Source organism: Homalodisca vitripennis, unplaced genomic scaffold (assembly GCF_021130785.1).
Source record: "Homalodisca vitripennis isolate AUS2020 unplaced genomic scaffold, UT_GWSS_2.1 ScUCBcl_1583;HRSCAF=5389, whole genome shotgun sequence".
Taxonomy (NCBI): Eukaryota; Metazoa; Arthropoda; class Insecta; order Hemiptera; family Cicadellidae; genus Homalodisca; species Homalodisca vitripennis.
In genome coordinates, this window is record NW_025777749.1 from 982 (window position 1) to 26,545 (window position 25,564).

The window sequence follows — 25,564 nt, forward strand, 5'->3', positions numbered from 1 at the left end:
ATGATCTGAACTAAGACTTCAGTGATTTAAAACCCAAAGCTTTTGTAGTTATTTATTTTGGTGTCGGAAACAGGACTTTATTGTTTGTAATTAAAGAGGAAGTGTCTGATGATAGGGAGCTAGAAGCCTTTTTTATGAAACTAAGTAATGTGGTTAAATTCTAGTGACTGCCTACTCCAAGTATGGTTTTCTTAAAGGAGATAGACTGTATTAAAATTTTAAAAACATGTTTGTTTCCTGACTTTTTGCAATTAAGTTCAACATAAAAATTTAATGTTTTTTAATTTGTAGGCTTAGAAATGTTCTTTCTTCCTCTATTAGATAATTTTGTTTGTGTTTTTGGTACATGGTCAATAAGCCTAACTTTAGAGACTCATCTTAAGTTGGGTTTATGTTATGGTTATGCTATTCTTTATAATTCACAAATATTATAAAATTTTCTAATGAAATAAATTTGTATTTTTGAACCTGAATGATATAAATAATTGAGTGGAAAACCTAGTAGTATATCTTCTGATATTGGAACAGTACCACACTGTTATACAGGGTTGGGCAAAAGTGTGGAATCGGCTGCATATCTCTGGAATGGTATTCTCTACAAATACCAAATTCAGCACACTATAACAACTAAAAAATGTGCTTTTTAATGATCTTTGAGACTTTGTCCGTTTTTTCCAAAATGGAGGATATGGGGGGTAACTCCAAAATTGTATTATTCTTTTTTCTAATAAGATACCTTTAATTCTTACAACTTATGAAGTTTTCTTACATATTTATCTTACAAATGACAGTAAATAGTGAAATAGTATAAATGTTTGTAGTTTAATTTTGTAATTAAACCATAAACTAAATATGTTTTTTAATACTGTCGGCAAGGGGACATAATTTCAGGCATCTTCACATGTATAAAAACTATATAATCTCTAAAAATTAAGCTCTGCTACTCCAAGAGCTGTTACTACAATAACTAAGCAAACACTGGTGTGTTTAAAATAGTTTTTGTTTAAGTTATTTATTATTTTTTACTACATCATATTTGCTCTCAAGTTGAAAATGATCCTGTAAATTTGATATAGCTCCAAAAATAGGCATGGCCTGAAAAAAGAATGGGGGTATTGAGTAATATAATATAGATGACTATGTCATGAATGTGTATGTAAAGTTTTATAAAAATTGGCTCATATGTTTTTTCAGTTACGACCATTTATAGTTTTTATCACTATTTGGCTTGTACCATGGTTAGCTCTGAAATAGTTGCAGCATAAAATTGAGGGTTGAAATATATTATATTAAACTATGTATTGAATTTGTATGCAAAATTTTAACAAAATCGGCTGATACGTTTATGAGATACGGGACCATCCATATCTTAGAGACAACATTTGCTTGGAAAAATTGATATAGCTCCTAAAATAGATGCGGTCCAAGAAGGGGGGTAATAGTATAATGTAGAGAACTGTGTTTTGAATCTGTATTCAAAGTTTTAGCAAAATCGGGATGTAAGTTTTTAAAGTACGATCATCCATATGATTTTTTTTCAGTATTTGAGTCGTAAAATCAATAAAGCTCTAAAAATAGGTGTGGCCTAAGAATGAGTGTTGTAATATAATATATTAGACTATATATTGAATATGTATGTTTTTTGGCTTTGAGACCATCCATTCGTTTCTTTTCTCATGTTGGCCTTAATATAGTTCCAAAAAATAGTTGCTTGGAATGTTAATTATAAAAATATAAAGTATACTTTGTTTTGTTTACTAAATTCTTCAGTGAAATTCTATTTAAGTAGATGATATAGATTTTGTTTAGTATTTGTTCTCATTTGTTTTCAAATTATAAAGTTAATGTAATTCTGTTTAAAGGACTGGTTCAGGAACTAAGTTTAGGTGTAGTTCATGAACCAGGTTAGGATGTGTTATAGAACTAGTTCTTTCTATGGATGCAATCTATGGGATCTACTTGCATCAACACAGGTTTTAAATCTCAGAATTTGATGGAATTTGGTATGAAGGTAGTTCTCATATAGATTAGGAAAATTACCAATTCCCCCCCCCCCCCAAATATATCAAATGGTTTCAAAGTTACAGTTATGTAAAGTTTCTGAAAATCCACAAAAAACAGCAACCAAAATATTTTGAAATCGGCATAGTTTTTCTCCTAATTGAGTTAAAGAGATGGAAGTTGTGGCATTGTATTAAGTACTAAATGATCTTTCTTTTGATGAACAAAACACAACATACTTTATCATAAAAAGTTTTTGTTTTGAAAAACCAAATAAAAGGTTCTTTTTCTCAAAAAGTGTATTTTTAAAAATTAAAAAGAAATTCTTTTACCTAGTTTTTTTTTTGGTTCTCCAAATTTCAAAGTGGGAGGCTAATGGGTTCATTGTTAAATAGCAATTTAAGAAATGATGTTTACAAGTTTTTGTAGCATTGTAATACTATGTATCCTTACTTTACTTAATTTCACTAGGATGATGACACTGATTATTATCATAGTAGTTATAATTCGAGTACTTAAAAGAGGTTTTGCCCCTAAGACAGCAATTTAGTTATTTACAAAACAATTTTTTTTAGTTGAAAATAGTTTTTTTTTATTTAATTTTACAATGCACTTTATTTAAAAATGTAAAGAGAAACTCATATTTGAAAAATGAAAGGAGACACTAATAAATAATAATCAGAAGACTGATCTAGATGATTCTTTGAGTCAGTGCCAACAATATTTATGATTATTTAGATGAATGTGCTGGAAAAAATGTAAAAATAGAAAAAAAAAAGCTGTATTAACTGATGCTATCATAAGCAAGATTTTGGTGTAGAGGCTATTTAGAGTGGTATTTTTCTGCTACTGCCCATGAAAAAGAGTTTTTCAGTTAAGGCACGAGTTGTCGAGTTGTGTTGGTAACGTTCAGATAATCAGCTGAATGAGAGCTTGACATCACACAAGTTGTATATGTCTGTGGTGATAAAAGGGTTAATGGTTATTAACATGGTTAAAAGAACAAGGAAGTAGCCAATTATCAAGACCAAGAGTTTTTATTATTACCCCTCATATATTTGTAATATAAGATGGTATAATATGCACAAAGTAACAACCATGGTTATTTTTGTATTCTGGACAACATACAACATCATAAGAGATGAATAAAACAACAACAAATTATTTAGTTCTTTCAACACCTTATTGACCAAAGAAGTACAGTGTACAATTTACATTAAACATTCCTACAGTTTTGTAATTTTGTAGAAACAGATTAGTTATAACCATGTGACTGTGTAATGTCTTTGGTGTCATGGTTTGCCCTTGAAAATATATCAGGCATATGTGTTGGTTAGCAAATTGTCAATTGGCTTCTAGATTGGTTTTATATCCACTGTATTTTTAAACAACTCCATAATCCATTTATTAGATTAATTTTAATCTTTAAGTTGATAAAAATATTATTTTCACAAATCATACATATTTATTTTAGCTTTTATGGCTAGTATTTCTATGCTGAATGCATAAAATAAAATCACAACTGCTGATTTCCACATAAAATAACTACATGATTCAGAACAATGACTCTTGTTAGGAAACCAGCAGTTGATAACAGACCATGTGGTGAGTAAACACTATTAGTGAATCATTAATTGTCAGAGTCATAGTCTAAGGTTCTCTATACTAGATCTAACCACATGACCATGACACAAACAGTTGTCACAGACTATTCATTATAAACACAATTCCTGCCTTTATGTCAACAATAATTTATACTATCCACAAACATAAATTTGTATTGCTTATTCATAATATTTTAATTTCCTTAATGAATAGTTTTAGTAAATAATTGTACAACACACCAATTAAATAACTATAAATCAAAGATCTATGTTTATTGTTTTTTCTCCAGCTAAGAAGCATTCAAAATTTTCAAAATATGGCACAGCTTTTTAAACTGAAAAGTTCTACAACTTTCTTTTGTTCTAGTCCAAACATATAATTGTTTTATATTCTTATAATCTGAATATTGTACAAAACATTATTTAAGTAATAACAAGTCTATGATACAATAATGTGTGATAATAATAATTGTCTGAAGAAATATGAATACTTACAGAGGTACAAAATATATGTTATAAAAAGATTTATTTTCACTTTTATTGGGGAGAGGTGTTTTTTAAAAAAAATCTGTAACATATGTGCCTGAACTAACTAATTTAATTTGTTAATAACATGATAATTTTTACATCATCCTAAATAAATTTAAAACATTTTGGAAATTGGGAAGTAAATATCTAAGTTTAAAAAACTAAAATCTGACTACAAATAACAACTTATTACAGATACAAACAATAAATAAGCAGTGAATATTTATCCTGGAGCTTTGGTTAAGGTAACTATAAGTTTTATCCAGAGGCCCTTTGTTAACATTATTCAATAACGATGTTAACTACAAGAAAAAGGGTTATATCGATAAATTTCAGTCCATACATTGTTTAACTGAAATGAATTAGCATTCACCCCCTGGTGAAGGGAATGAAAAGTATAATCTGCTACCTTGACTTAGCAATGACCTACTTGTGAGAAGGATTACTAAGAGCTAATTCTAAGTAGTAGTAACCAGTCTGGAACAAAAGTAGTTATGAAAAAATCAATAAAATCAAGTGCTATACCCTTTATTGACGTTTCATGTTATGATGTGAGGCGTGGTATGCATTTTAACCATCTACTCGTAAAAAATATTCGGCTTTTTCACAAAACATTGTCTCTTTTGTGAAGTTGTCTGACAATAAATTCTTGATTCCGAAAGGCCACGCAAAATTAAATTAATTTTGTTGGATTATGTGTTGTATTCACTAGTAGTATTAAATTAAAATATTTCCAATGCTCCAAGAATCTTCACAAAAAATTGTGTTTATTATTTATTTCTTCAAAGAAAGAATATTTTAAAATCTCTAAATGCACACTGACAAAATTTAACTCTAAATTGAACCAAGACCAAATTTTCTTAAGCGCTTTAAGGGTTGTGCAGTTGGAAGGGTTATTGGCTAATTCTTGTCTATTTCAGTCTTTCAGCTTTTTGCTCATCTGTCAAATTGTAAGATATCCATCGAGAAACAATTGATCTGATTTAAAAAGTCATGCAAGATTATTTGATCTGCTGCAGATCCAATCCCCAGGGAACCTTCAATCATTAAATAAGTGCTGTGTCTGTCCTTTTTCATCATAGCGCGCACCTGCATGAGGTGACCCTGCTTACACTAAACTCTAGGATCTAGACTAGTGGCCCGAAAGTGAACTCTGCGACTGTGGTTATCCTTGGTATCTCGCAGTATTGGTACCAGTTTGGGCATGGCTAGTCTGTCCGGAATCATAACACACATATACATTTGTATACACTGGAGACCTCCAATCTAATGGTATGGACAGAGCCCTTAAGAAATCGGTGTCTCCCAAGCTAAAATGCCTTACCTGGTCATGCGGAGCTCTGACCAGGGGGTCCTGTTATTTCCTCAGTATTCGTGGGACTTTTTGGAGTCTAAACACAACAAAACAAACTCCAGCTGTTTACTCAGAGTGTGGTGACTGATCATGGGGATCAAGGTCCTTCAGGTCAATCTGCCGCACAGTAAAGCGGCTTCAGCTGTGTTCTGTAGATGCTTTTTGCAAGAAGAATTTCATGTGGCACTGATACAGGAACCCTTGCTTTGTATGGGTAAGGTATCAGGGCTTCCCATGAAAGGTGTTGTTCAACTTGTTACTGCCCATGTCCATAATGTCAGAGCATGTATTGCTGTAAGTAACAAGGTGAACATCATTCCCGGTCTAGAATTTTGCTTCAGGGATATTTCCACTGTCATACTAACTAGGACTAGCACTGGACGAAGCCTGATGGTTTCATCATTGTATTTTCCATATGATGACATGGATTTTATACCCTGCAGAGAGATGGCTGTTTTTTATCAAATTCAAAGTTTTGATTTTCTCAAAAATTGCATTTAGAAAAGTCCCATACAAACTTTATATTTTTGGTAAGTGATTCTGAAAATTTCAAAGTGGGAGGCTAATTGGTTTATAAATTTAAAAGTGTATGTTATTAAACTGTTAGTCAGCCTATCTGTTAAAGACTTCTTAACTGTATTACATTAATCATGAACTTAAAATAAAAATACAGGTTTAACTCTTACATCTTAGGCAAAAGTTATTCGAAATTGAAGATTTGTGAAGTTTTTATAGCATGTTATTATGTAAATCCAATGTTAAATATAAAAATTATGTAAATATTATGTAAGAATGGTGGGATCAACTTTAGAAAGTATGTCTGCCAATAGTATTCACAATGTTTGGGTAAAGGTTTAGCAGGGTGCAGAAATGCCACTTTCAATGAATTTTTTCCTTGATTCTTCTCCAACACATGCGCTAGCCACCACTTTTGTTGATATGCAGGGGTTATATATCCATTTCTACCATTTTAGTTTTTCAGGGCATTTGTGGATGTTTAGTTTCCTCTGTTGTTCTCCAGAGAACATTTGTACATACATCTTTGATACACTTGAATTTACAGGAATAAAAGCATAATACTCCTGTGTTCTCTTTACAGTTACTGATTGGCTGAAACAGTTATCCAAAAATGTCTCAGCCTCAACATACTTGTTTATTCATGGTTTTATTCTCATTGTTTCGTGCTAATTTATTGCTGTTATTGTTCGTTGTTTTCCATAGTTCAAATCACAGTACACTAATAATTAATTACATTATTGTCATTCATAGTTTATATCCGTTTCGTCACTTAAATAGTTTATTAATCGTTAAAATTGCTCTATTTGTCACTGTGGTTGTTTACTTTCATTGTTTAATTATTGTTCAAAAGTGTAAAAATGGAGATGTCCGTTGAAATGTAAAATAAAATAAAATAAAAAAATAAATAGAGTGAAGAAGGTAAAATTAATTCCAAATAAATGTTTCAACTACCCATTCCTAGAATGGGAAAGGAGTTAAAATTTGATCTTCATCCATATGAAGAACTCAATACATTGTGGGCATGTTCTTTCATCAAGTTTCTTCATTGAACCTCCAAACTCTATCTGTCCGTGTATCTGTCTGTATGTGTTTTTTATAAAAAATTATATCTTTTCAACAAGTTAAGATAAAGTTGAAACTTGAGAATTGAATTAACCTTTATTAGACCTTTTTGAAAATAAAATATTAACAAAATCCTTTTACCCATTTCAAAATGGCGTCTATTTACAATTTTTAAAGTCAAAAAACAAAAATTCGGTATGGTTATAAAAATTTCATAGGTTATCAACTATTTAGTCATTTTTATACCAATTTGAACGGTATCTTTTTCAAAGAAATTCTTCAATGCATAAGCGAGCACAATCACTTTATAGGTATGCTTGCACAAGCCAGGAGCAACTAAGATTTTTTCTTTTTGTAGGTATCAGCTGTTTTAGATAGGTTATACAAATTTTACAAGATACCAACTATTTAAAAATGTTTGACAATTCCAACCGTACTTTTTCCAATGAAATCCGTCAACGCATAAGCTAGCACAGCCACTTTAAACATATGCTTGCACAAGCCAGGAGCACCAAATGTGGTTCAGTTGAGAGGTATTAATTGTTTCTTTTTAAAGATAAATAACTCAAAACCCTAATTTTTAGTAAAAGTTGTCAAAAGTAATTTTTGTTGCAGATTTAATTTTCTATCTAGTAACATTACGCTCAAAACAACTTTTTTCTTAAATGTAAAATTGTTATAAGCTTCAAGCGTAAAATGCACAAGTTACTGTTTTATTTGTCTACGATATTAATCAAAATACTACATTTAAAGTGATCAAAAGCAAATCAGCTGATAGTTATGCATTGTTAGTAAATGCATGGTCAGCAGAAGCATTATTGTAATAACATTCAAAGTGTGACAATTTTTACATTTCAGAAACAAGTTGTTTCAAAAGTTATGTTGGATAATAAGTCAAAGGCAGTATCGGAAATTATAAACTCAGAAAAGCAAAATAAACAGATGGATAATTGCCTAATGCGTATAGAAATAGACAATAAAATCGAAGAAGACCCTTTAAAAATTGCAACGCACCTGAATCAATTCTTTTCTAAAATCACAGAAACAGCGCTAGAAGAAAACCGTAAACAGCTCCAAAATCTAACCTTTCCCTCTGAGCACAGAATACAAAATTTTAACCACCCTCATATGGAATTCACACCAACAAACCAAGAGGAGGTTCTAAAAACCATACAGTCCCTAAAGTCCAAATTATCCAGTAGAGTAGATGAAATCCCATCAAAGGCTGTCAAACACTGTGCAAAACAATTAGCAGGACCACTTGTAAGCATAATTAACAAATCCTTTAGCTTTGGTCAATTTCTTTCTGCACTGAAACTTTCAAAAATCTACCCTAAACACATAAAGTGAGCCACAACAAAACCGGTAAATTTTCGACTGATTGCACTTATCTCCACTTTTTCAAAGATAATTGAAAAAATAGCCTTTTCAAAAATGCTTAAGCATCTGGAACAACACAATCTTATTACCAGAAACCAACATGGATTCGTAAAAAGACGATCTACCATCACAGCAATAAATAGCCTAGTCAAATTTGTGACTGACCAACTTGAGAATCACAAACACGTCTCAGCAATTCTGTTGGACTATAGTAAGGCTTTCGATTGCCTAGGGCATAAACTTATCCTTCAGAAACTATCACAACTGGGAATCAAAGGAAAGGCTGGAGATTGGGTAGAAAGCTACCTTGAAGGGCGTAGGCAGATGGTTGAGGTCAAAAAATCAATTAATGGGAGAGTTCAAGTTTATAAATCTCAACCACTACCAATATTATGAAGAGTACCACAGGGCTCGGTACTGGGACCATTTATATTTGTATTGTTTACAAATGGATTCCCACAGCTGTTTACAACTGAGAATGTAGAACCTGTACTCTATGCAGATGACACAACCCTGATTTGTAGCAATGACTCAGCTCAAGAACTGTACTCGAACATTTTAAACTCAACAAATAAAGCACTTAAATACTGCCTGAATAATGACAGCTATAAACCCACTAAAAACAACAGAAATAAATTTCAGTAGAAGACGAGACAACTGTCCAGAAATTCCTGACATTTCAGTTAAAAATCACATAAAATTATTGGGAATTACTATTGACTCTAACGTATCTTAAACGAATCACACTAACATCTTAAAAAAAAACCTCAGTACTGGAATATTTGCAGTACGTCGGATGAAATGGATAGGTGGCATAGACGTAGCAAAGACAGCCTACTATGCGTTGGTTGAATCGCACATTAGGTATGGTCTGATAGCTTGGGGTGGGACATCTGAGGCAAATCTCACCAAAGTTTTTGTTCTGCAGAAAAAGGCGAATAGGGCGCTTGCAGACCTTAACTCAAAAGACAGTTGCAGAGAGGCTTTCAAGTCACTTGGAATTTTAACTGTTGTTGCTCTTTACATCCACACAGTAATCATTTACACAGAAGAAGCAGACTTTCCAAGAGGCAGGGATTTTCACTTGTATAGAACCCAAAGAGTTACTGACTATCATCTACCTACTCATCATACGACTCAATACACCAAGAAACCCTCCTACATGGGAGGTAAACTGTTCAACATGCTGCCACCAACACTGAAAGACCTAGAAGGGACAGAACTCAAGACTCAACTAAAAAATGGCTTATGGAGAGACCTGTCTACTCCATTAAGAATACCTGGACCTGGTCAAGACTAACACATTGTAAAGCAAGAAACTGAATCTATTTAGTGATGTCTGTTATTAATCAATCATTTATTTATTTTGTTGAGGCCAATACAGATCTTGATAATATGTAAATAAAGATGATTGACTATTGACCATGTCAATAGATAGAAAATAAAATGGACTAAAAAAATTGCTCTTGGCAACTTTTATTAAAAATTATGGTTTTTGAGTTATTTAATTTTAATAAATTAGTATGGCCGCCATTTTGAAACAGAATACAGAAACGAAATGATTATTATTTGCAAACATGTTCTATGTATGGATGAGCAATATGTAAAATTTGAACTCAATTGGTCAAGCCGCTCTAGAGATATTAATTATTTAGTAAAACAAAAAAATGGCGGATATCTGGGAAAAGAAATATTTTAGGACATACGTTTATAGAACATTTTTTCTTTATTTTGGCCCATAAAATCACCTTCTGAAATATCTCTGTGTATTACGGATACATCGTACAGTCAACATAAAGCTTTTTTTTATCATCATAGCATGTCAATGGGTTTAAACAGTTCTTCTTCTAAGGGGCGGCCTTTTGCCATGCACTTAAAAACACAGTTAAACAGTTAATACTATAATATGATTATTTATTTTTTGTTTGTAAGTTATTTTTTAGAATGATATGAGTAAAATTGAATATTTTATGTTAGAAGAAACTTGTTAACTGTTTGAATCAGTGAATAGTACATGACCATGTAAAAGTTATACATTATGGAAGAAAATGTATGTCGAAGAATAATTCATTGACATTTAACTTGATGTTCAGTATTGGGTAGTGAATTAGATTTGTAAAACACTACCTAGTATTTTAAAATTTTATAGATTAGGCTACTACAGTCAAACATGAATAATTCAAACATTTTTAACCCTTTAACGCCTTGTTACTGGATTCATGGCAACAGCCCAGCACCGAGTATTTTTTCTCATTTGTAGGAGTTTTTGACATAACACGCTATTTAAAGTTTAATAAATAAAGTAAACAACTAATAACGTTTACAAACATCTCACATAATGTCAATTTGTCAAATAATGACAACCTATTACCAATATCACACAACTATCTATGAACATTGGAAAAAAACCTCATAAAATATCAACATAACCATTCCCGAACTCATGTACAATACAAAACACGTGACGTCCAAGTAGTTTGAGTAATGTCCTCAAGATCGCACCACCAATTGGACAGCTATCATCTAGATATTTATAACGTAATAGAACACCAAGTAACACAATATAACGGTCGATGCAACAAAAATAAAACAGCTGATAATATCGGAACGAGTATATTCGGGCTTGTTCACAAAACTACAGTTGCACAGCATATCTCGTGCGTGGCGATTGTTCGCAAAACTACAGTTGTTTGCACAATATATCGGGAATAGGGGTTAAAATTTAAACTTTTCTCCTAGTTCCTTTACGTTCCCTATAATATCAAAGATAGTGTAATTCAAAATGTTGGGGGATTTGAATATTTTTATTTGTCCCTTGAGCTTTGAATTTATCCACTGTAGTAACAATAAAAGTATGACTAATTTAGTAAAACTATCAATACTATGATTTTTAAATTTTAAACTTTGTTTTTATTTTCAACTTTGAATCCATAAGCCTTTCATTTTAAGATTTTGAAATTCACCAAAATATAAAATATTCATAGCATTCTTTTGTTTTCAAAAAAGCACTGTTTTATGAAATCAAATTTTTTAATTTGAATTAAAAAAAAAAAAAACTTATTATAACAAAGTATGTTGTATTGTACATCAAAGGAAAGGGCGTTTAACACTGAGTAAGTGACACCACTCTCATATGTTCAGCCTAATTTGGAGAAAAGCTATGGCAATTTACCAATTTGCCTATTGCATTTTCTTGTGGATTTTGAGAAACTTTACTTAGCTATGACTTTAAAACCATTTGAGATATTTGGGGAAAAAATTGGTAATTTTTCTAATCTATATGAGGACAATCTTCATACCAAAATTTCATTCAATTCTGAAATGGTCAAGTAAATTTTAAAATTTTAGTGTTGATTCATACGAAATGATCCCTTACAAAAATTTAAGAGGCCCTCAAATTAGAGATAATTTTTAATCACTTAAATTTCCCCAGGTGGCATCACATCAGCGATTCCAGCTGATAAGTTTTCATCTTCATTATTAGGCGATAAGGAGTGTTTGGATGGGCCTACCTATTGGTGTCAAAATTTCACGTAAGTAAAAATTTTGTATTTATTCAAGTAAGAAACACTAAACCATTCAAATAATTATAATTTCCATCCAAAAATAACTGTTCAATATTAAATATACTGTCAATTTAGCAACTATTGATATTTCACCAAGTGATTTTTATACAAATTTTATTATTAAAATCATGCTTAGGTAATTGCTTCTACTTACCTATGATGTCTAATATTTAATTTTTATAGAAAAACACTCCCTTCTAACCCCTAAAAATCATAGTTTTAGATTTATTAATATGCCCTTTCTAAGATATATCATGTTAAACAGTACTCTTCAAGGTTGTCAGTTATAGATTGAAGACTACATGCAGAGTGGTTTACTATGACGCAGTACATTATCCCTGCAACTGGCAAATGCATATCAGGCATTTTAGTTGTATTCTCAATGACAATGCCCAATGTCTTTTAACATAATCTATGTAAGATTCCGAATTCTTAACACATGACGAATAAAACAGTGTTTTACTTTTTGTAAAATATAACAATGCAAATGTCTGAAACTTGACTATCCTTTCAAATTATCCCCATTGTCATTAACAAACTTTAAACAAAGGAATGTTCTGTTTTTTGTTAATGTCTTTAACCCTCTAAGTGGCAAGCGCCGTCTGAGACGTATGATTCACGCCGCCGCGAAGTGGCAAGCGCCGTCACAGCCGTCGCTTCACATTTATGGCCGTTGCTCCGCAACCGTCCATTATTTTTAGGCCTAGTTTGAACTATTGTATTCTCCATGGAATTTCCTATACATATCATATAGTATAGCATGTATTCATGTTACTAATGTTTGCTGGCTTAAATGATTCCGACGGTTTTCGTATGACCTGGCGGCAGACGAGAGAACAGCTGTCTACTCGTCTCGTCACTGTTTTGTTTGGCGACTTTGCGTACTGTTATTGTCAGTATATTATTGTTTATCGCGCTGATCGTGTTACCGGTAAATGTTTAGGTTATTCGTTCGTCATGGAAAATGTCCCAAAATGTACTTTGGGATTATACCGACTACACCAGGAACACAAACAAATAAATTTATAGGAAAAAAAAACATTATAGAACAAAAAAGCAACTCTTCAATTACAAACTTACAATGATTATTAATTGTTAATGGGTTTCCTGTGATGTCCAGAAAGCAGCAATATCAAGGATGAGTGAGTCTAGTGGATTTCCGCCTTCAGCAGCAACTGCCGACCGCAACGCATATTTTAGATGTAGGCAACTAGTCATGATCTTGTAAAAAACGAATGGGTAAATCCCAAATTCTCATAGTGTCATCCATCACCAATCTATTACACACACAGTAAAACACGGAAGTACAACAAAGCGACAGACACTTCGGCATGAAAAGTACAAGAATGCGGCGCACAAGCTGAACGGGCGGCGAGAATCTGTAGTCACGTTACCTACTAGATCGCTCGACTTTGACCTCTACTGTATCTAAGGATGGGGAGGGGTTTGCGATAAGACAATTCCTGTTTTATATTTACGAAATATACTGTGCTATGACAAACTAAGCCACTATTATACTATTATAGGCCCTACACTACTGGGAGGAAAAGACAAGCCCCTTCTAGTGACTCGGGAGTAAAAAAACCAGTTTATACATAGATTTAGTTTTTCCCATCTAACTTTTTTGTTCTTGTAAATAGAAAAAAATGTATAAGAAGTAATTTGTTTAGAATAAAATTGTGTATATTTTGTGAATTTGACATTATTTTGTAGCTCCAGTAGTTTCAAAGTGACGGACAGTAGAACTTAAAAATTATTTTTTCTAAAAAACTTTTTTTTCACTTGTACAATGATATTAATCTGAAAATAATGGTAAGGCACCAAATATTATATTCATTCTTATTCTATAGTTCATAAGGAAAACAAAAATATATAATGTTGCTAGGTTATCACTTAGATAATATGTTCTAAAAATAAGTTTAACGATCACGGCAATTTACCCAAAAACAGCCTGCCACTGAGACCACAAATGACCGCCACTTATAGGGTTAAAATGTGCTTCAAAAGTGTAAGTATTGATATTAATTGGAAGAGAATGTTCAATTTACGTATGTAATTAATAAATGTTGTATTAGATATATATGCATTTGATAATCATTTGCTTACTTTATTACATACTGCATCCAACACGTGTGCTGTTAGATGGTTCACTGAGCTATAAGAGGGGTAAGAGAATAATATTGGCTTGGCTGAGCGGAACGCAAGGCAATAAAATGCGTGCAGAACGCAAGGCAATAAAATGCGTGCAGGACGCAAGGCAATAAAATGCGTGCAGAACGCATTCTTCCTGCTGAGAGTGTATAATGCAACTCATTTGGCCAGTTCAGTGCTGCCTGTGTTGTTTGACCTGGCTTGCTCTGTTAATTTGCAGTTAATGTTTTTCCTAGCACTTTTTTTTTTTTATCGTGGTAATTCTAACTGAACAATCTACAATAACTTGCTTTGTTTCTGTGTTGTAACCATTGAACCATGAGTAATCATCACCTTTGACAGATAATTTGGATCAGTTAAACTGTTGTTTTAAAACATGACATATTTCAACTCGATGTTCTTTTTGATTGTCATTTAGAACCCAAGGAACACATTTGGCAGCAACTCTTTTCATTCTGAAATCTTCATTTAAAATTTGTTTAACTGTTCTCAAAGATAATCCACTAAACTCTGACAGATGATTAGTCATCTGTCAACACTTTGTGAACACAAGCTCTAGAATTTTTTCAACATTTTCAATGATTTGGAAAGATAGGACATCCAAAATGAGGTTTATCATTAATCGGCATGTTGCTATTTTTTCAGCAGCATTGTTACTGAGTAGAAAATAAAATTTTACTGCTACACGTTCTTCACTTAAACTTGCCATCACAAAAACCGAAACAAGAACAAAACAGTGCAAGCAAAAAACAAAATGGCAATTTATTCTGGTTATTTTTGGGTTCCCTTCGTAGTTTGTTTGTGCAGCCCGCAGTGAGTGGAATCTAATATTTATTATTAAGGAATTTGGCCAAAACTAGAGTTTAATAAAATTTTATTTTTATGCTATAAAGAGCTATTCTAAAACTAACTAAATGATTATGTTTGTTTATCTGTTGCTTAGGATTTCCTTCTTTTATATAAATAATGAATTATATTTAACAGGACAGCTCGCCAGTGCAATGCCAACCAACACTGCATCCGCACTGTTTGGGAGCACCAGGTGTTGCCCCCTGACAATGGAGAGATCTGTGATACTTGTAAGAAAATGGTGGCCGAGGCAAGAGATGAACTAAAGTCCAATGAGACTCAGGTAAACACATAGACTAGCCAGTTTTTTTCTTGACAATGTTAAATTTTAAAAGTAAGAAACTAATAACACTTTTGTAATAAAGTGATATTAGGTTGATATATATACATTTTAAAACAATTAGAGATTGTGTTCTAACGTTTATTTATTATTCTTGTCACCACAGGAGAACTTGAAGCTGGTTCTAGAAGGTTCTTGTTTGATCCTGATCCCCATCAAACCTCTTGCCCACGAGTGTGTCAAGCTTGTGGATCAAGCCATTCCTCAACTGATCGAGGCCCTCTCATCACAGATGGATCCTCAAGTTGTCTGCTCGGTTGCTGGACTCTGCAACAGCCGTCACATTGATCGCATGTTGGCAAATTATAAGGTACATTTCCCCCCACTTCATGTAACAAAATATGAGACTGTAAAAATTTATATTACTTTTCACAGTAGGGTCAATACTGTGAGGTATGAGGTAATCATACGAACCTCATGGCTAACAGCATATTGACTAAACTAGTCATAAATAAAATCCATGAATAATTTTACACAACTAAACTCAATTCTTTCCAGAAAACAAAACAATATTATATTAATAACACCATTTTAAAATACCACGAAAGTAGACTTGTCAGTAACCAAACCTAATCTTAACACACAGTACCTGTCATACGGTAAATGGATAAGGGAGACATCTGCATAATCTGAGGCCGGATGTAACTACAAGAGATGGCTAGAGCCATCATCTTGGGGTAAAAAGATTCCTTTGCTCAGTATGCTTATAGCTGTGGTAACAGATGGTTTGTATTTCTCCTACTTCCCTCTCTGTGTCTAGTTAAAATATGTGCTGCAATTGAAGTGTGCCACTAGTTGAAGTACTTAAGTAATTAGGTTTTAATTGGTAAAAAAAATATAAAATGATTGAAAGATATTGTGAAACACTGTTTACAAGCAGCCAATAGTACTCAACACCTCTTGGATGAATTTGAATGGGAGATGTTCAATTATCCTCTATATAGGCAGGATTTAGCACTAATAGACTAACCCGTCTTTCCAGCATTGAAAACCTTGCTTGCTTGCACAGGGCGTGTTTTTCATATTACTTCACACAAACAGCGTTGGGCTTACAGGTATTAAGTCCCGATTATTGTGTGGCAAGAATTCATGATGCGTTATGCTATTAAAATTAAAGAACAAAGTGAGCATATCCTTCATGTTCAACTGCATTTGTTGAGCCTTTTTTGGTCTTGCCGATTTAGAATGCCTCCACTGGAACAATTCAGCCTTAATTTCAACATAATATCCTTAAATTCATGTTTCGTCACCTGTTATAACGTGTTGGTATTTCTGCATCGTCGTTGATGTCATTTAGTGACTTCTGAGCATCTTCCTTCTGAGCTGTTTTTGTCCAAAATTCAACAATAAAAATATTTTTTTTAAACAAAATATATTGCTGGGGGACATAGGAAATATAAATGTATTGGAATGTTAATTATGTTTTAAACGTATAAGATTTCTGTGCTAGTGCACATATGTACGCATAATATGTGTTAATACAGTTTGTTAATGAATAAATAAATTTTATTTTTAGAAGTAAATCAGTGTTAATCTATTTTAATACTTATAATCTTAAAACAATATAACTTTGTAATTACATCTCAGTTATTAAACTTGTTAAGGAAACCTCAAACAAGCCATGTAAGTCAAACAAAATTAAAATAACCTTCACTAATATAATTGAGTTTTAAACTATATTTTGTAGGTTTTTCAGTGTACTGCATTACCAGTTTATTAATTACTGTTGTCTAATACATGTTTCATTGCAATCAAAAGTCAAAAGGGCAACTGGTCAGCTAATGATAAGTTATCAGAGGTTATAAATACATCTAATAAATAATAACAGCAAACTCTTTGTCGTTTTGCCTACTATGGATAAGAAATTGCTTGTAAAATTATAAAGTTCTATCTATTATCTATTAAAACCACTAATCCAACAAAGTTAATTGTTCACATATATAATTAATCTTCCAGCATACTCTGTAACTACCTTGTTTTGTGGTAAAAATTTTAGAATTTTATATTTATTTATAATTTAAAAAATACAGATACCTGGTGTATAAAATGTCTGGAAAAACTTTGATAATTTTTAAGCCATAGCCGATAAATTATACAAACTTTTTACAATGCTATATGGATATCTTAACTACTTTTTTACATAACAACCATCACACACCTACACTGGATAGATGGCCAATGGGAATGTCTTGGAAATCTTAATTGCAAGCCAACCACTCATCATAAGCTGTATTTATTACAAAATGGCAGTTGTTGAAATAAGATTTATATTGAACCTTTAAATGTCTGCCCTTTTGTATAGAATAAATGATTTAGGAATCACTCTTCAAAAACAAAGCACTTTGAGTATTAAAAGTATTTAATTTGTATAAAAGTATTTAAACTTTCAATATTGGATTTAGATTATTAAATGGAATATTTGGGTGTTATTTATTATTAGTAATAAATATCTGTAATTATTTCATGTACTAGTTATTTGCCTAAATATTTTAAAATTATAGTATTTTTTATTTATAATACAAGAAATTCTTATAGATAATTTAAGTAAAAATTAAGTCTGGCTGCATCCACCAGTGATGGCAATAATTAAACCATTTATTAACAATATTACTTAATAACAATAGAGGAAATTTTCTTGGCAGCAAGAAATTTTGTTAGTATATTAATACATATTGAGAATAGTTTGAAAATAAACTATTTAATGATAAATTCAAATTATTACAGGTTAAAATGTTTACACAATAGAGATAAGTAATTATTGTAAAATATGTTTTCATACATAGATTTATATCTTGATGTTGATAACTGACCTTTATTTACAACACATGAACAGTTGTGATATCTTGTTTAAAATACTGCATGTCTTGTTTTGTGATATATATATATTTAAATCATAAATATATATATATATATTTAAATCATATATATATATATATATATTTAAATCATAAATATATATATATATATATATTTAAATCATAAATCATAAATATATATATATATATATTTATGATTTAAATAAACATTGAATCACAAAAAGTTCTAGGTGGAGCAAGTACTTTTGTGAATCAATGTTTATTGAAATTAAATTAAGACTATTGGCATTTAAACAAATTTAATGAACAGTACAATTTTGTAATCGATTGTGCTGTGATATTCATAGGTATATTACTGTGCTGTGTAATAATTGTCTAATTTAACAAAAAAAAGCTTATTTTTAAGTTGGTTCTTATGATGAAGTTGCAGACAAATGCTGCCAAGAGCTTGAAGCTGAATTGTGACAACTGTGAAATGGTTGCTGGAATGGCCGAGAAGAACTTTCGAAGTGCTAGCAGGGATCAAGTGCTCAATGCCATGCTGGAGGTATCTGTAGTCATATATAGTTTTTTTCATATTGTGTTCCAAAAATTTATTCAAAATCAAGTAGTTCAATATTTTTAGGTCTTGTTTTAAAAATTCATCTGTTATTTGGGTACAAACTTGTTTATGGAGCCACCTTGAAGCATGTCTGCTTGAAGTTATTTTAGATAATGATGTGTTTATTTGTAATAAAAGTGGCAAAAGTTTTCTTTAATATCCCAGCAGCCAGTTAACGATCATTTTGAGATCATGTCGAGGTATATTTGACTAAAGATTACATAGCTTTCTTCGACGAAAAAAATCAAACTCCTGAATATAATACTATAAAAACTGCAGTAATTTTGTCCGTGTGCGTGTTCTTGCTTGTTAGCATTATAACACCATTCATGTTCTCTGTGTAACAGTATTTAATATATATGATTCTAATTGTAACACATCATTAAGGGATCACAGAATTAAGGGAAGATATGAGAGAGTTACAAATTACAGTAAAGGATTTAAAACACAAGACAAACACATTAAAGATATTAAATGACAAACACTCTACACTACAGCTGAAAAGAAACAAACAACGAATAGGAAGAGTGGTTCCGGAGGAGGAAAGGAAATTACGCTCGGAAAGGATGAAGAAATATTGGGTGGATAAAAGAAGAAAGACTAGAAAATATAAAGTGACTAAAGTGGTCCAATGTAGGCCATAAAACTATAAATAAATAAATTGTAAACACATCATTCAAATCTAGTCTCATCTGAAAAGCTTGCATGCATTTCCAAAAATTCATGCACAAAATCTTTTTCACTCTAATTTTGGTTTTTTATGTCATCATCCAGTCATCGTAAAAAGAACTACTTTTGATTCATTTAATTTTTGAATTCTTATACATTGTTAAGGGTAGGGGGAATAAGTTAGGTTTGTTACTAAACAATCTTGTATTTTCTAGTTTTGCACCCTAGTTTACTTTTGGCTAAATATATAAATATAATTTTTTAATATTGTTAAATTTACCTTTGATCCTGGATGTTTAGAAAATCAATAGATGTAAAAACTGCCTTACGAATTTCCAAACTTGGCTTTTGACCAAGATTTGTAATTTTTTCTAAAAGGGTATCGTAAAGTTGGAGGATAATCTAATTTTTAAAACTTTAATAGGTCTCCTCTTAAAGACAATTTTAGGAAATTTGAAATATGCCAAAAAGTACTTTCTATTTGTCATGGAACACTGTCTGAGTTTCATATCTCATACCTCAAATCGTTCATTCAAAAATTAGCAGGAAATTTTTGTGTTCCATTGAGTAGTTTATTAAATAATTTATTCCAACTTTTTACAAAGAAGTCAAGAGCAGGTGTCAGTAACAGAGGTGATATGGTAAGAAGAGCAGTCGTTTCCTTCTTTAGATTAATCCTCTTCTCTTTAGTTTGATTTGAGTTATGGTTTGAACCTGAAACTACTGCTATAACAGATTTTAACTTTTTTGTTGCATCGAAAATGTTTTTCATATAGAGCTCCTTTTAGTAGTCCAGACAAAGTCAAGATGGGGTAAGGTTGGGCTGCGGAGGATGTTGAATGATCTCCCACCACAGTTTTAAAATTCATTCTTAACTATTGTGTGTGTGTGAATATAAATTGTAATGAAGCAAAATCACACCTTTAGTCAAAAGTCCATCATGTTTGTGTTAACCTCGGACCTTTATTTTTTGTAAGCATAACACTGAACATTTGTTGTTGGTGGATTGTTGATCTGTAATATAGTTGCAATAAATCTATTTATAACTAAACCTGCAGATGCAGACTTAAATTTCTTTTTATTGGAAGAACCTGTGTGCTTTCACTGAAGGCTTTGCTGTTATCGCTCATGTCAGAATAATGTATCTTTTTTCATCATATGTTTCAGTATTTTTAAGAAATTCCTCTTAAGAAAAATTAAAAGTATTGTTCTTTCATGTGTTGACTGATTTTAAGCCTAGTTTCTTTGTAGAACTAAGTTTTCGTGGAACCCATCTCACATGAGTTTACTGCAGCTAATTCCTTGTAATGGACACTTCTAACTGCAAAAAATTGCAATAAAGAGTTGGAGAATAGTATATTTAAGAATGACTACATATTTGCAAAAAGAGCTTGAATATTTGAAATAAGGAAAACAAAATTAACAGCAAATAATAACTACATTAATAATTCTAATAATAAGACGTGTAAATCAGCGTGGAATATTATTAAAAGTGAAACATGTCAAAATGGTAGACCACCGTTTTTTTTTTATTAAACCAGTATCTTTTATCTAGATCTAATAACTTGACCTCTAATTTTAGACGGTGTTGCATTACAGATTTTAATATATTAAATGCCTAAAAGAATTGAGTTCTTTGCAATATGAAGATTTTTATGGGTTTTCTTTTAGCAAAATATTTGAGTATTGGTTCAAGCAAATGGTTGGACAAGGTGTAAATAAATCAGATTTTAGTAAAGTCAAAATGAAGTTACACAGGATTCTGTGCTAGGGCCATACTTGGTTGTAATAGCAGTGAATTATTTTGCTCATAATGTGCTATGTTCTTCTGTGTTATATGCTGATGACACTACTCTTTAAGTAGCAATAAAAATATGGATAATTTACTATTGTATCAAAAGAGGCTATTGTGTGTGGCTAATGAGTCGTTTATGTTTCTTACTAATTCTCTAGTTGTAAATAAAGAAAAGAAATGTACATATGTTTCTCCTTGGATATTAACCCTTCAAGGCGGAAGTATTTAAATGCAAGCCAAACCCTGCTGCGGGACTATTTTTCCAGATCGCGCCATATTTTCGCAAGCTTTTACAAAAACCTTTTTTTCTCGGGCTGTAGACAGTTTATCAACACAATTGTTTTATTGAATTACAAAAAGAAAAATTAAATGCAATAACACTCCCGAAAATAACCTCACTCTAACCAAACAAAGATATATATACCCAACACGTTGCTGCATATTTCACAATAACCTACATTATAAATGTAGGTTATACACACTCCTACGTGATTCTAAAGTTACAACACTGATTGGGATAACTATAAAATGTAGCTTGCCATTATATTATTCAACAAAATAATATTAAAAACACAAGACAACAATCACAGAACGCATTGCATAGCAACAAGTTGCACCGGCGCGAACGAACTGAGTACGCACAATGTCAAGGTCAGATGCTCAGTTTTGTAAACAATACAGCTGTCTCTGTCGCACTCATTTTCGACTGCAAACAGCTGCAAAAGATCGACCAACTCATAGACAACGTATTCCATATAGCCCGAGTCCGATATAGTTCACCAAAATAACAACAGGTTTCACCACATGACGGAATGTCGTCATGACGTTAAATACACGTCAAACCGCAGCTGACTACACTTTTGGGATGACGTTTTATACACGTCAAACCAGCTTGAAGGGTTAATATTTATGATAATTTACATTGAACCCTGTAAAACTTTTATGTATAACTTTTTAGAGGGAACGAGACGGTTGTCTCTGCATTTAGTCCTAAAAAAAACCTTTGCGCCACTCATTCTTGTATTATGCCTTCAGAATCTAGGTATACACTTAGATAGTAAGCTAAGCTGGAACGAACATGTTTGTGCAATATATAAAAAATTGGCAAGAATTACATATTTACTTAAAAAAATTAAATTCTACATCAACATGGATATGTTAATAATGGCGTTAGGACCATGCCAGGTATATATATTCATTTCTTACAAAATGTAAAGAAAATTTTGAAAAGCGTAATTGCCGGGATGTTTATTGTAGCATAATCTACAATCGTTGCACTATCGGAAAGATGCTATTTATGTTAATGATGAAAGCACGAATATTCAACAATATATCACTGAACATATATTTAAAATCGAAAGAATGATTACCTTTATCGCCGCAATTATCGTTGCTATAAACAATTGACACCACATTCACTTTTCACTGCACTTCATTCTTGACGAAAACATTATAACTACATACTTGACGTAATTGTATTATTGTATAGCAACGGTCCACGCGGACGCATCGCTCACTCAAATAGGAGAGAAAGACAGATGTCGGAACAGATGTTCCGCGCTCTTGCTTGCACTTCAAGCCTTAAATAGAACGCGTTAGAGCGAGGTAACGCCGCATGACATCATGTTTTTTGGTGCATGCAGCCGGTTCCATCAAATTATAAGACGTCATGTCAAAAACTAGTCATTTATACATGGAAAAATTTTAGCCTTGTTAAATTTTAAAATTGCATTACTTCTTGGTTAAAATGTAAAGCATTTTATTCAATTGATGAGAACTTGTCTTGCGACAGTAGTGATTTGAAATTTTAAGACACTGTTACCTGTTTATATTGCATGTATATTATTTGTTTATATTATTGTTTTATACTATTTATTCACAGTTATTATATATGAATAGTTTTTAATTATTGTTAAGGTGTAGTATATGTTAATATTGCTGTTAAGTTTTCATTATTTATAGATTTTAGTTGTTTAATAATAGGCTATGGACAGAGTGCTCCCTTCTTTCTATTTTTAAGTTGACACCATATCAATAAATACTATTAAGTATTTTGACTACATAAATTGCATTCATAAAAACATTTAAGGACAATTAAAGGATCTTGAATCTTGAAGTGAAACATTCATTTCATTAGGTATTGTTTCAACAGTAAAATGTTCTGAATGAACTTGCAAAAGAGATTCTACGGACGAAATAATTACTCCTTTTAACACTTTCATGACAACGGCTTATTTCTGAACTTTTTTATTTGCCTTCAAATTTTTCAATAACAATGGCAAAAAAACCGTAATCGTTATTTTTACGTTAAACGTTTAGAAAAGTATGTAGGCATTGCAATTTTGAAAAAAAATTTCAGTATGTTTTTTCAATGTTTCTCCGTGTACCCTAAGGGGTACCTAAACAATTTATTTATCTCGAAACCCTATGGGGCACAAGTTGTGAATGTGTTAAATTTGGAACATACTATCATGTACCTATGACATTCTCAGTAACTAAAAATCTGTCACTGATTGTAATTCTTGTACAGAAATCAGAAATCAGAATCAGAAATCAGAAGTTTTATTGGCCATTAAGTATTCCAAAGATTACAATAGGCTTCGTCAAAATAACATTATTTTTCAGCGTAATTCTATTGGTATAGTATAAATATATACTAGTTTCCAGTCATATCTATTACAATAAATATATAACAAATACATAAATCTACTCAAATAAATAAAACATAAAAAGCACAAAAAACACACAGAGACATGGAGTTAAAATCTAAAATTTAAAATAAATATAATAAATTATGGACTATCCTTATATATATTTGTTATTTACAACATATCACATTTCATATACTCCTCAACACTGTAAAATTCCTTAAGCTTAAGCCACTCTGACATTTTTGATTTAAATTGTTTGAAAGGTAAAGCTCTAACAAAAAGAGGAAGCTTATTAAATAGTTTTAACTGCTGGTATTTATGGCTTTTATAATATTTATCTAGCCTTATATTAGGAGTTCTTAGATTATCTTTTGATCTGGTATCATACTCATGGAGTGTACATTGTGTTTCAAATCTATCTTCATTTTCTTTTACATATATTAGGTTATAGAAAATATAAGTACATGCCAAGGTCATAATTTTAAGCCTAGAAAAATGTTGTCTGCAAGACTCTTGGTATGATAATCCAGCTAATATTCTAATTGCTTTTTTCTGCCAGACAAAAACGTTTTTTGTTGTACTGGAATTACCCCACAGTCGAATGCCGTAACACAAGTGGCTATGAAATAAGCCGTTGTACGTCATTATAAGTGTTTCTAAGTTTACACAGTACTTCAATTTTCTTAGCAGGAAAATTACCCTAGATAATTTTTTACAGAGATTTTCAATATGTACATTCCAGCACAGTTTACTATCTAGATAGAAGCCAAGTAGTTTTACAGGTTTGAATAAACTATCATTAATCCAATGGTTTTTTAAGTGTGAATATTATATTTTCAGTTTTGTTTTCATTTATTAAAAGGCTATTTGCAGAATACCAAGCTTTAGCTTGTTCTAGAGATGTATTTAATTGCAACATAACATTGGCAATATTCCCATCTGCACTAATCAGTGTGGTGTCATCTGTGTATAGTACAGATAGACAAGGTATATTTACACTAAAGTCATTTACATAGATTAAAAAAAGAAATGGCCCCAATACAGATCCTTGAGGGACACCAGCTATTACATTTAAATACTCAGATTGAGAATTATTGACTTTAACAACCTGCTTTCTATTGGTTAGATAACTTTCTAACAGACTTAACTCCACATTCTTAATGCCATAATATTCTAGTTTTCTACATAATATACTATGGGACACATTGTCAAAAGCTTTGCTCAAGTCAATCAGACTAGAACCTATAACTAACCTATCTTCAAAACCTTTTAAAATTACATCAATCATAGTTTCCACAGCCATTGCAGTGGAGAGTTTAGGCCTAAACCCATATTGATGGTCATATAGCAATGAATTATTTACAAAATAATTATGCAATTGAGACAACAAACAAGATTCAATTATTTTACTGAAAACAGGCACAATTGCAATGGGTCGGTAATTCTCTGGTAAATTTCTGTTACCTTTTTTAAAAACTGGGGTGACTTTAGCTGATTTTAGACAATCTGGAAACTGACCTTTAAACATAGTTAAATTTATCAAGTAAGTAAGAGGCACTATTATCACATTAATTATATGCTTTATTACAAAGTTTGAGAGCCCATAAATATCCTCACTGCGTGTATTATTTAACCTATTTACAATAAATTTTACCAAACTATCATCAATCGTGTTCCA

The 25,564-nt window shown here is 31.6% G+C and overlaps 1 protein-coding gene across 1 annotated transcript in view; it reads left to right on the top strand.

Annotated features, from left to right (window-relative positions):
• Positions 1-11,871: 11,871 nt before the first annotated feature.
• The window catches only part of LOC124371574 (prosaposin-like), a gene marked incomplete at its 5' end in the record, with an annotated part of 79,434 nt that continues 65,741 nt past the window's right edge, over positions 11,872-25,564 (top strand). Inside the window, 4 exons of the mRNA XM_046829924.1 lie at positions 11,872-11,981; positions 15,150-15,297; positions 15,461-15,664; positions 18,595-18,717. Of these exons, the coding sequence (XP_046685880.1) occupies positions 11,872-11,981; positions 15,150-15,297; positions 15,461-15,664; positions 18,595-18,717 (585 nt within the window). The remainder of the gene's footprint in view (positions 11,982-15,149; positions 15,298-15,460; positions 15,665-18,594; positions 18,718-25,564) is intronic.